General features: G+C 38.6%; 2 gene segments (V, D, J or C); both read right to left on the reverse strand.

Annotated features, from left to right (window-relative positions):
- Positions 1-6,557: 6,557 nt before the first annotated feature.
- On the reverse strand, positions 6,558-7,065 carry LOC120574392. The segment is given in 2 exon segments: positions 6,558-6,919; positions 7,016-7,065. Coding segments are annotated over 2 exon segments (405 nt in total).
- A 451-nt stretch (positions 7,066-7,516) lies between these two features.
- LOC120574622 lies at positions 7,517-8,193 on the reverse strand. The segment is given in 2 exon segments: positions 7,517-7,909; positions 7,998-8,193. Coding segments are annotated over 2 exon segments (345 nt in total).
- Between the last annotated feature and the right edge of the window lie 4,222 nt (positions 8,194-12,415).

The following is a 12,415-nucleotide window of genomic DNA, read 5'->3' on the forward strand; positions in this document are numbered from 1 at the left end:
TCTCTGCACTCAGATAAGTAGAGGTGAAGATATCTGAGTTTTGCATTGACTCCTCCTCACAGGGAGGAAACATCTGGACTGGAATCTAAAATCTTCCTTGATGAAACTACAATACGTTTTCATTGACTAGGAAGTGTCCACATGAGTTATAAATGTTATTTTAAAATGAGTAACTAGGTTATCAACTTTACTACAACAATAATAAAAAGCATAATTCATATCATCTGATTGACTGAAGCAGTGGTGCCTATCACACTTGGATGTGGCATTGTGATGGTTTATGGTCATTTCAGGGCAGAAAAGTTTGTAAAATATTATCATACGGAGTTCCATGCCGAAGTGTCCTTGGGCAAGACACTGAATCACGAGTTGCCCCCGATGCTGCGCCATCGGAGTGTAAATGTGTGTGAATGTTTATCTGATGAGCAGGTGGCACCTTGTACGCAGGCCCGGATTGGCTAATCGGGAGCACCGGGAAAATTCCCGGTGGGCCGGTCTGTTTTTTTGGCCGCGAGGGCCGTTGTTGTCATGGCATTGGATTGAAATATGGATGCTGTCCCTAGGCTGCCTGCACTCACAGCAGCCCCACTTTTTTATTTATTATTTTACCGCAGTCCCACTCTTTTTATTTATTATTTTACCGCAGTCCCACTCTTTTTATTTATTATTTTACCGCAGTCCCACTCTTTTTTTATTTCATATTTTCTCGCAGGATAATGATAACGTGATTATCTTTTGACTCCCTGGCCTATGGGATTAGTTTTGTGACTTTAATTCCAAGCAAAACTTCTCAAGTATCAAACAAAAAACACTAACTCAAGCAAAAAAATTGTCACCTCAAAGGTAAAACTTAAAACTTGCAAACAAAACATTTGTCTAGTTGTAAACTATTGGTCATTTATTTGTTTGATATTATGTCCTTTTGTTTACAGTTCCCTCTGCTTCTTTCTCAATGATCATTCTTTTGCTCTCTCCATCACGTTTGCATTCATGCTCCCAGCTTTCTCCTTTGCGCTCCCTCAGTTTTTGCTTGCGATTCTGACACAAATATCTCGCGTGGGCGGGTCTTACAGGGGGCGTCCCCATTGGCTAATGAGTGTTAAGGGAAAGTTTGAGTGACAGCTCAGCCTCAGTGCGGGTAAACTAACGTTATAGACTCAGAGTCTGGTCTGGAGGACACACAAGCCACTCCACAGGGGATTCCTACAAGATTAATAAAGTGTAAGTATTATTAATATATATATTATCTGTGATCTACGTTGCAAGCATGGTTACTAGACATTTGTTGTTTCGTTGTGTTAAGTTACTAGCTAGCTAGTAAAGCTTTTTTAAGTTAGCATTTAACGTTAGCTATACTGCTAACGTTATCTAAAACTTGTAGCCACCGGCTACCTTACTGAGATAATAATTTACCATGGGAATCATGTATTCTTCGTGAGGCCTTACTCAATGGAGCTGTATTAATTATCGTCTTCTCTCTGTAGAGACCTGCAGGACCCGAGCAGAGCTACGATGCTCTCCCAGTAACCTTAGGTTAGTAACGGAGCTATATTATGGTCTATTAGGAAAAATTATTATCCAGCTAACTACTAATTGTTGTGGTTGCTATTGGCCTGATAATACACAATGCTAGGGTATTGGTTAAGTTGTACAATGTAGAAGCTGTGAATATAATGTATTATATCTAGAGGTCGACACATACTGTACAGTACAAATGCAGTGTTAGCACTGCTTAACTGGTTCATCTTTATAGTTTTGTGCTCATCTGTAATTTCCTAGTTATGACAAAGACTGGCTGTCCTAACTCTAATTACATGTCTTCTGTTGCATTGTTGCAAATGTTCATAGTGTTTTTAAAGCCTACACATTTGCTAATGGCTACTTAAAAGCAAGTTATTTTAATTGTAAATCACACAACCTTGGAAGCCTCAGTTATCAGTAAGAACTTTGTTACCATTTGATTTGTGTAAGAAACTTTGTTATAATTTTCTATGACAGCTCACATCAGGCAGCAGGCAGACCAACCAGGAGGACGTGGAGCAGCAGAGGGAGAGGAGCCTTTAGTCTCTCTGTGGAGGAAACACTGTGTGCGAAGGCTTCAAACAGCCAGGGTATAGACCAATAGCGTATGTATTGATCATATTTTGCTCAGATACTTAATTAACACTTACAATAACCGTTTTCATTGGTGTACTTGTAGTTTCTTAGTCCATTGTATGTCAATATATCCTACTACAGTATACTGTCCTGTAATTTAATTTGTGTTTACATTGTCTGACTGTAATTATATTTTAAAATGCACATAATATATTAAAACATTTTTTTACATTCACCCTTGTCTGTTTGGTTCATTATATAAAACAGGAAATAAGGTTGAGACCATTATAATGCTTTATTTTTAGTCCAATATAAAACTTCACATACATAATGGATATTTGAACATATTTTGCTGGGGCCCCGGTGGTAGAAGAAGCTGGAACTCAGTGTCAGTCATTATTTGCAGTACATCACAGGTCAGGGTCAGTTTTTCATCACCAACAATACACAAACGTACTGAGTAATTGGGTTAGGTATATATTTCACATATTCAGTTTCACCTAAGGCAAGCTGTATTTCTCCGCTGACTTGTGTCTGCAACAACACTTCTGAGGGTGGTGCAGGAATATCACACACAACTCCTGGACGCCTGGGATCATCTGGTCTCCTGAGCTCACTGATGGCCCACCACTCCAGTCTGGACGACAGCCTTTTCTGCAGGACAGTTCTCTGAAGGGCTGGGATGTGGCTGTAGTCCTTCACTTCCTTGACTTCTTATTGTGAAGCTTGAAGTACCTTATTGGATGATAAAAAGTGTTTGAAATTAGATCAATAATAAATAATTGTAATAAAGCCTGCACCTAGAAACATTTTTCTAGCTTTCCTGAACACTACTGGAACACTTATTTCTGGAATATTATTGATCACACTTTCTAGATTCCTACCTCCACGTTGACTACATGTGTAAAGTAAGATATGGCCAGCCACCAGGACACATAGGCACATCACATCAAACCATAAGGATCACTAAGCAAAGTATTTGTCAAGGGCCTGGAGTGTTAGTTAAAGTACATAGTTTGGACAGTAGTAACACTATGCATTAATTCTAAATATTGTTGACATTTACAGTGCTAAAAAATACAAAAAATACGTCCGTTATCTGCCATCTTAAGGTAGTGCAAAGAAAGAAGAAACCGTGTGTACAGATGGAACATTATCTAATGTATGTGTCGAACTCTATATATAATACATTACATTCACAGCTTCTACATTGTACAACTTAACCAATACCCTAGCATTGTGTATTATCAGGCCAATAGCAACCACAACAATTAGTAGTTAGCTGGATAATAATTTTTCCTAATAGACCATAATATAGCTCCGTTACTAACCTATGAGGTTACCTGGGAGAGCATCGTAGCTCTGCTCGGGTCCTGGTCTCTACAGAGAGAAGACTATAATTAATACAGCTCCATTGAGTAAGGCCTCACGAAGAATACATGATTCCCATGGTATATTAGCTCAGTAAGGTAGCCGGTGGCTACAAGTTTTAGATAACGTTAGCAGTATAGCTAATGTTAAATGCTAACTTAAAAGAGTTTTACTAGCTAGCTAGCTAGTAACACAACGAAACAAAAAATGTCTAGTAACCATGCTTGCAACGTAGATCACAGATAATATATATATGATCAATACTTACACTTTATTAATCTTGTAGTAATCCGCTGTGGAGTGGCTTGTGTGTCCTCCAGACCAGACTCTGAGTCTCTAACGTTAGTTTACCCGCACTGAGGCTGAGCTGTCACTCAAACTTTCCCTTAACGTTCCCTTAACACTCATTAGCCAATGGGGACGCACCCCTGTAAGACCCGCCCACGCGAGATATTTGTGTCAGAATCGCAAGCAAAAACTGAGGGAGCGCAAAGGAGAAAGCTGGGAGCATGACTGCAAACGTGATGGAGAGAGCAAAAGAATGATCATTGAGAAAGAAGCAGAGGGAACTGTAAACAAAAGGACATAATATCAAACAAATAAAAGACCAATAGTTTACAACTAGACAAATGTTTTGTTTGCAAGTTTTAAGTTTTACCTTTGAGGTGACCATTTTTTTGCTTGAGTTAGTGTTTTTTGTTTGATACTTCAGAAGTTTTGCTTGGAATTAAAGTCACAAAACTAATCCCATACTGGCCCCGCCCCCGACATGACCGACATGGCACCTTGCAAGTTGCTCAAAATAAAAAAAAAAGTCAGATAAAAATGGATAACAGGAAGCGCAAAGGCGGCACTGAAAAGGCCAGAATAAAAAAGAAGAAAGCTTTGGAAAATGACGCGGCCAAATGTTCTAAGCTGACCACATTTTTCCTCATAAAAACAAATGAAGATGACGAGGCCGGTAAGTAAGCTAACGTAAGGTAGTTAGAAGCAGTGCAAGATGCTAGCGACCTTGCAAAACAACGTTGTTGTCTGCAAATCACCGTTCATGTATCAAACTTTTTCTTGTAGCTCTTCAGCAGCAGCCGCCTCTAGTCCGGTTTGCGGCTAACAGTGAAAAGCAAGGCCCGGTAACGTTATCAAGCTACAGTCATGAGCCCAACACACCAGAATGGGCAGGTAGAATTGTCATTCAGAAGAACTAATAGTAATGAAGAGCCCGGCTCAATGAAAAATGCCCTGAGATAATTAATGATACCTGATGATTCAGCAATACATTAATGAAACTGACTTGACTTGATTTGAAAGCTTTGTAAAAAGGGGATATTTGTGGTGAGAAATAAATTTAAAAAATTTCATTTAGTTTCAGAAACATTTTATATATATATATATATATATATATATGTAGGACTACTGTGTTTTGTTTTCTCTTTTATTTCAATTATTTTCTAGTTGATTACAAAATGTTTTGTATGTGATTGTCAGTTATATGACGGAGGGAGGGAGATAGAGGGAGAGAGGATGAAGGAGAGAGAGAGAGCGAAGGATGGAGAGAGGGTGGACAAAGAGAGGGACCTGGAAGAATCAGGTGAGAAAGTGGACATATATTATATGGGCAAAAACACTTAAAATATTCCATTCACATTATATTTACATATACATTTCATGGAGGACTAGGCTCTTAAGAAAAAGAGATGTTGGATTTTCCCCGTCTGGTTCAGAGGCATTGTTAGATTAGATTATTCATCATTTTGCTGTATAACCATATCAGTTTCTATCAATGATGTAATTGAAAAAGTGTAAAAATTATAGAAATATTTCATAAAATATCAAAGTCCTCTGCAGGGGGGGGGGGAGACTCAGATGCTTTAGATCACATTGCTGTTTGTTGTCTGTGGAGGTTTTGTGCAGCTGCTCCACTGTCTTCAGTTACTGTGTCTCTTCGAGCACAGAAGTAAACAGCAGAATCTGCTGCTGTCAGGCTCTGGACTTCGAGGTACTGAGTGCTGCTGGGAACATCTTCAGTCATGATGAAACGGCTTTGAAAGGAGCTGCCATAGATAGCAGAGTTTGAACCTGTATCCATCCTCCCAATCCACTCCAGAGCTTCTCCTGGTCTCTGTCGTATCCAGTGAATATAGGTGCTTGTTATAACCAGATATGATACATGACATCTTCACTGTCTCTCCAGGTCTTTTCACCTCAGAGGGAGACTGGTCCAGTTTGATCTCACTCCAAACTCCTGTAAGGAAAGAAATTGTGATAATCATCCAACAAAGTTGTAAATCACAGGTTGGACATTTACTAAAGAAGTAAAGCAGAATTCTTTTTTTTCTCACCATGAATAGTAACTACAATTAACAAACTCCAGATAACGGTATTTTCCATTCAGTCGTCATTCAGTGCTCTGATCTGAGTGTTTCATAAATATATCAAACCGTCCCAGTTTTCTGGTACAAGTTTCTGATGGTGTGTTTATAAGAGAGGAAGAGTTTGCATAGACCTCCCTCTACAGGTTTAAAATGGGAACATGTCACACAGATACATTTCCATAAGTAGAGTATCTCTACAACAGCAGAGGAAACTGTGAAATATCAAAGTCCTGTCAACTATTTCTGCTTATGAAATATAGTACTTTGATGCTACAGGGACAGACAAGATGTATTTTTATGACAGTATATTGAACTGAGAAATATTTCTTATACATTTACTGTTTAAGTGGAAATCAAAATGTTTATTTTCTTGGATTATAGTCTTGAAATTTTGACGAGCAGGTGACATGATATTTTTCATTGCAAAATTACAAAAATTACAAAAATGTTTTTTGCATACTTAACTGCATATTTGAATGGGTATGTTTATCTTGCTTTTTCAAATGTTATTGTCTGATCCAGCTCTATGTAACAGAAATATTGTTTTCTTGTCATCTCAATGCATCTCAATACAATTACAGAGATACAAAACCTCATATCCTTGTAGTGACAAATTTCTCAAATACATTTAATCATAGACAATCTCTCTATCAGAGAGTAACTGGCCACATATACTCTGCTGGATAATTTATTTGTTTACATTTTATTTTACCAGTCTTACTGGTTGCTGGGTATTTGTGCAGGTCTGTTGGTGGTTTGTATCACTGTGGGGTAACGTACACAGTAATACACAGCTGTGTCCTCAGGCTGCACATTCTGTCCTTTTAGAGTCACTGTTAGAGCAGAAGTGTCTCTGCTGTAGCTGAACTTGTTCTTCAGAGCATCATTTTGGTAAAGGCCACTTGTTCCCCACTGATGGGAAATCCAGTCCATTGGTTTTCCTTCACTCTGTCTGATCCAACCTGTTGCATAGCTGTTATCAGTCAAAGAATAACCAGAGACCTGACAGCTGATGGTCAGAGACTGTCCAGGCTGCACAACCATTGAGTCTGTCTGGATGAGATCAATACTGTTCACACCTGTGGAAACACAAATCAACATTATCTCCATCATTCATCTGACTATTCAGGGTTTCTAATGTGTGTATTAGAGTGAATCCACTAAAAGCTCCTCACAGGATCCAGCAGCCAGCAGCAGTATCAGAGCTACAGAGAACATGTTGATGTTGAAGCTGAACTGATGTCAGCTCTTCTGTCTCTCTCTGACACACACACACTTCACTTCTTTATGAGGCAACACACAAGGAGGCTGATTTACATACTGATGATAGTAAATCAGCTGACTAAAGTATATTTGAATAAATCAAAATGAAGAAGAAATGTTCAGGTGTTCTCACATAAAGAGAAGGTGAAACCTGAATCTCTGACAAACATGTTTGACTGTTAATGAAAAGTAAATAATGATATGATGGAAGATAAACTATTCATTTATACTGTAGTTAAATCACTGAATGTATTCCATCACTTGAAAGGTAATATATACATTCAATAATGTATCACTGATTGTTATGTCAGAGTATTTAAATTGATTGATTGTACTGTTAATGTTAAATTTAATTAAGAACCTAAAACACTTTATCTCCTTGCTGTAACAGTGAGCTGGTGTTGAAACCATTAGTGGTCTGAGGGCTCCTCCTCTGGTGGCTTCATGTTACAAGTGTTCAGGCTCTGAGGGGTTTTTGTTCAGGTCTACTGATGGTTTGTGTTACTGTGGCTCTCTGGCACAGTGGCCTACACACGGGTCTTCAGGCTGCACATTCTGTCCATTTAGAGTCACTGTCTTGCTGGAAGTCTCTAAGTCGATACTGAACTTGTTCTTCAGGGAATCTTTGTAGTATGAAGCTCCAGTGCTTTTCATTCCAATCCACTCCAGTCCTTTCCCTGCAGGCTGTCTGATCCAAGCTGTGTAGTAGCTGCTGAGAGAATAAGAGACCTGACAGGTGATGGTCAGACGTTGACCTGGCTGCACAGTCACAGAGGCTGGCTGGGTCAACTGTTCACACTTCACACCTGTTAAAAAAGAAAATGTTTTGTAACAAATTATCAAGTTATATTTCAAAGAACAACTGTTGACTTTAACAAATCCAGAGAGACTCACATCCAGCTGCCAACAGCAGCAGCAGAGCTCCAGAGAACATGGTTTATGTTGAAACTGACGTGCTGTGAACTCCACTGACAGCCTGATGTGATGTTTTTATAGCTGAGAAACAAGGAAGGTCACTGAGTTTGCATAAAATCAAACATATGAAGCATCAATGTTGGTCTAACTGGAGTCAATAGAAGAGTTTGTTCAGTGTTATTATATCTGCAGAGTGAAAATATGCGTGTCATTTTTTATTCATTCATATCTAGGTACAGATTACCTTATTGCATTAAACTGTCAATATTGTCTCCACTTATTTTCTAGACTTTCATTTGTGTTAATACACAACAATAATTCCTTAACGACTATATTATTATTCTATTGTCAAACATTAATAATCTTTTTTATATAAAATAGTTATCTTCATACACGATACAAGTAAATTCACTCTGAACAATAATGTTAAATATTGTCATCACTCATCTCCACTTTCAGCTGTTTTCTCTTAGAAATAATTTTAATGAAATTAGAGTGATGGAAAGAGTGATATATTCTTATTTACCTATTGGTTTTATTACAGAGCAATATGAATCATTTCAGAGTTTGAGTATCAGTCAGTTAAGATCAATGAGAACAGCAGATCTGAGTTTCTCCTTTTAGTAACAGAGGAGAGAGAAACTAGACAAGTTTTCAAGTTTGTGTATAATGCAGTTAGGATTATTAATTTATAATAAAAACATATATGAAAATAAAATTACACAATATAAAACAACTTATAAATACTGAAAACAATACAAATGTAATATAAAATGTTGAAATGTGTACATTTTATGAACAATATTTCAAACTTGTGCACTACCAGCCTGAAAGAATGAGTACTGTAGGATTTTGTACAGCTGCTCAAACAACTCCAGTCACTGTGGCTCTCGAGCACAATAATAAACAGCAGAATCTTCAGTCTTCAGACTGTTCATCTGCAGATACAGCTGCTCTCTGTTGTTGTCTCTGGAGATGGTAAACCGGCCTTGGACTGACTGAGAGTAGTAGATGCTAGCACTGTCATATCTGATAGTAGCAACCCATTCCAGTCCTTTTCCAGGAGACTGTCTGATCCAGGCCATCCAGTTGCCACTGAATGACAATCCAGATGCTGTACAGGTCAATCTGTGGGATTCTCCAGGTCTTTTAATCGCTGGTTCTGATTCTGTCAGAGTCTGACCATCGACACCTTTCAAATAAAGAAAAAAGTCAGTTGCTTTTAATTTTGGTAATGCTTTAAAGACAACTTCAAATTAAGATCAGTGAAAATCTTCACCTGCCCAGCAGAGAGTTAAAAGCAGCAGTCCTGTCCTATAGTCCATCATGTTAAACTGTGTGTCCACTGTTCTCTGTCCTCCTCTCTGCACTCAGATAAGTAGAGGTGAAGATATCTGAGTTTTGCATCGACTCCTCCTCACAGGGAGGATACATCTGGACTGGAATTTAATATCTTCTTTGAGGAAACTAGAATACATTTTTATTGACTAGGAAGTGTCCATATTAGCTTTTACATTGTCAATGCAATTTTAAAATGAGTAACTAGGTTATCAACTTTACCACAACAATAATTTAAGCATAACTCATGTCATCTGATAGATTGAAGCAGTGGTGCCCAGCACACATGGATGGATTTTGAAGGTTTAGGGTCATTTCATGGCAGAAAAGTTTGTAACAGATTATCATTCGGAGGAGAACATCAATATCTGGAGCATTAGGGGCTGAAAACAATGAAATGAAACATTTACTACTTTACTTCCCTGTCTTTGTTCCTATATATGGACGTCACTGGGATAAGTGTTGAAGTCAGTCCTTGTCTGCCCTCTACAGTTTTAAAACAGGAATGGTAGCTACTTTTAAACTGAGAAAGTTTACTCACTTGTGACACCCAAAAAAATGTTTTTTATTGAAGCCCTGTGCTTGTGAGTCAAGTGCAGATGTGAGTTGCACATGCGTCACTTTGCGACAATGACGCTGCGACATCTACACGCTTTAAACTTTAAACTTTAAATGAGGTTCAGTATGTTTTCCTGCAGTTTTTGGAGTCTTGTGGAGTAAACATGCATAAGGGGTCACGGGAGTGGAGTCCATAACAGGTTGTTTTCTCTATCAATATTGTACCTGCTGCCTCCTAATTTTTCTGAAATCTTTCTTTCTCCGCTTTATGTACCCATAGACAACATGTACAAGATGAATTTTTGATTTGTACTTTATTTTCAATAGAGCTTTTAGCTACTGAGGGTCATTGAGGAGGCCACTGGCATTGGGGCAATAAGGGGGGAGAAAAGTTTATTATTTTATGAATTTTACAAATTTTAGTATGACACAGACGCGCCCACCTTGCTTGCAGCCTGATCCGGATCCCTTGGTGTTATGCCGTGAACTCATCTCACATCGGGTAGCCAGTAAACCGTTTAAACTCACATGACGCATGCGCATCTCACATCTGCACTCGACTCACATCGGGTAGTGACATCCCTGCTTACCTTTCTTCCACCCAATGCATGCTGGGATACTCTCAAGCACCAACAAGACAGTGAATGAGAAGCAGAAGATGCATTATTGTAACTAATGTTTAGAGGACTATAATTTACTTTATTTTTCGTCATTACAGCTCAGAATGTTTTTTTGACCTTTTAGATATTTGAAAACAAAACAAATGGCATTTTATCCTTATGCATTTCCATTTATATCGGTTTTCGACAACAATCATTCCACCCATAATTTCTATGTGATTTTCATGATTTTGCTCCTTATGAAGGAGTCAATTCTGAAACATCTAAAGGTGTGAACATTTACTATCAACTTGTAAAGATTAACCTTCAAAGATTAACTGGTACCTGTGGTAAGAGATTGCTGGCGTAACAAGCTCGCTGACCGCGCTCTCACTCACACGGGGCATTTAGCAGGAAGAGGGGAGCTGCAGGCCCTGGAGCTCTGTCCAGGCACCGGCGTTTGTTAGTCCATTAACCCACAAAACGGTGACTTTGCGCGGGTATGGAGTGCCGTGGGCTGCCAGCCCTGATGGAGCTCAATCTATCTCACAGCAGGCCGGGGTCTCTGAAGGAAGGCAGGCTAGGCGGCGAGGCAGCTACACAGGCAGCACCGGCCGCTGAACTCCGACACACAGTCGGACAAAAATTGCAATTAGACATACATTTTCGTAAAACGGCCCATATTTGACCTCTACATAGTTGATTTCATGCATAAAAAAGTTTCAGATGTGAATTTTGTAATGGAATAGCAGAGATCTGCGTGACCTAGATTCAGAAGACTACCTGATCTCAGGTCAGTTGTGTAGCCTATGTTAATGTTGGGGCGTGACCGTTCTCTTAATACACCCATGGGCGTGAAAAAGGTACAGGTCTTGAGATGCTTGCTAAGCTTCCAGCTTTGTTGAGATTTCAGCGGCAGTTTCAAAATATGAGATTTTCATAGTAAAGGGGTGTCAATGGGATTTTGAGCTTCTCTGTATGTCCTATTTACCCACCGAACTGTCGTTATTCAGCTATGACAAGGTAAAATCGGTTTTGCATTCTATCACCCCTTTAAAATATACTCTGCCTTGACAGATCGTTTTAATACTGTAGGCTATGTCTGTATACAGATCTTAGCAAAAACTCTTCCCATTATGAAAGAAGCTGGATCGGAAAAGTCTGAATACTAAAGTTGCTGTTTATTATTGTGCTCGAGAGCCAGAGAGACTGAAGTTGTTTGAGCAACTGTACAAAATCCTACATAACTCATTCTTACTGGACTTATAGAGCACAAATTTCTGACATTCTTAAAGTTATAGTGCGCAGTTTCTGTCTCCCCCATGACAAATTTGAAGTAATGACAACAAAACTTACAGCGCATCCACATGATACAACCCTTCTTCTGTGAATTAGCTTTGTATCAACTCATTTGGCAATGGTTTGAATGAAATGGACGTTCATTAATATCAAAAAGTTACGCACTAAAGCTTTACCTTAACATGCTTATTTTAGACAACATTACTACAGAAAAAATAATTTATGTTTACTAATGATTTTTAGTAATGACGACTAATGTAGACTTGATTTGTCTACTGCATCAACTTACCGCTCTGTGTTAATACAATTTGACCTGTTAAGTTTCACCTTGTGTAAAAACTTAGACAGTTTAAGGCAACAGGTTTCCACACAAATTTCTAGTAAAGTCAACTAATTCGGGATAGCAGTGTACACCCCTCTGAAGTCTGTAACAGACTTTGAGAACTCAGCTGATTGCTGATTTAAATTGTTTTCTCTTTACTCACAAATCCTCTATATGACCAGGCCCCTTCTTAGCTCACCAACCTTCTTCATCTCCACACTCATTCCCACAGTTGACTGATTCTGATAATAAGTGTGTGTTGTTGTTTTAAGTAAAGTTGT

This window comes from Perca fluviatilis, chromosome 15, assembly GCF_010015445.1.
Source record: "Perca fluviatilis chromosome 15, GENO_Pfluv_1.0, whole genome shotgun sequence".
NCBI lineage: Eukaryota > Metazoa > Chordata > Actinopteri > Perciformes > Percidae > Perca > Perca fluviatilis.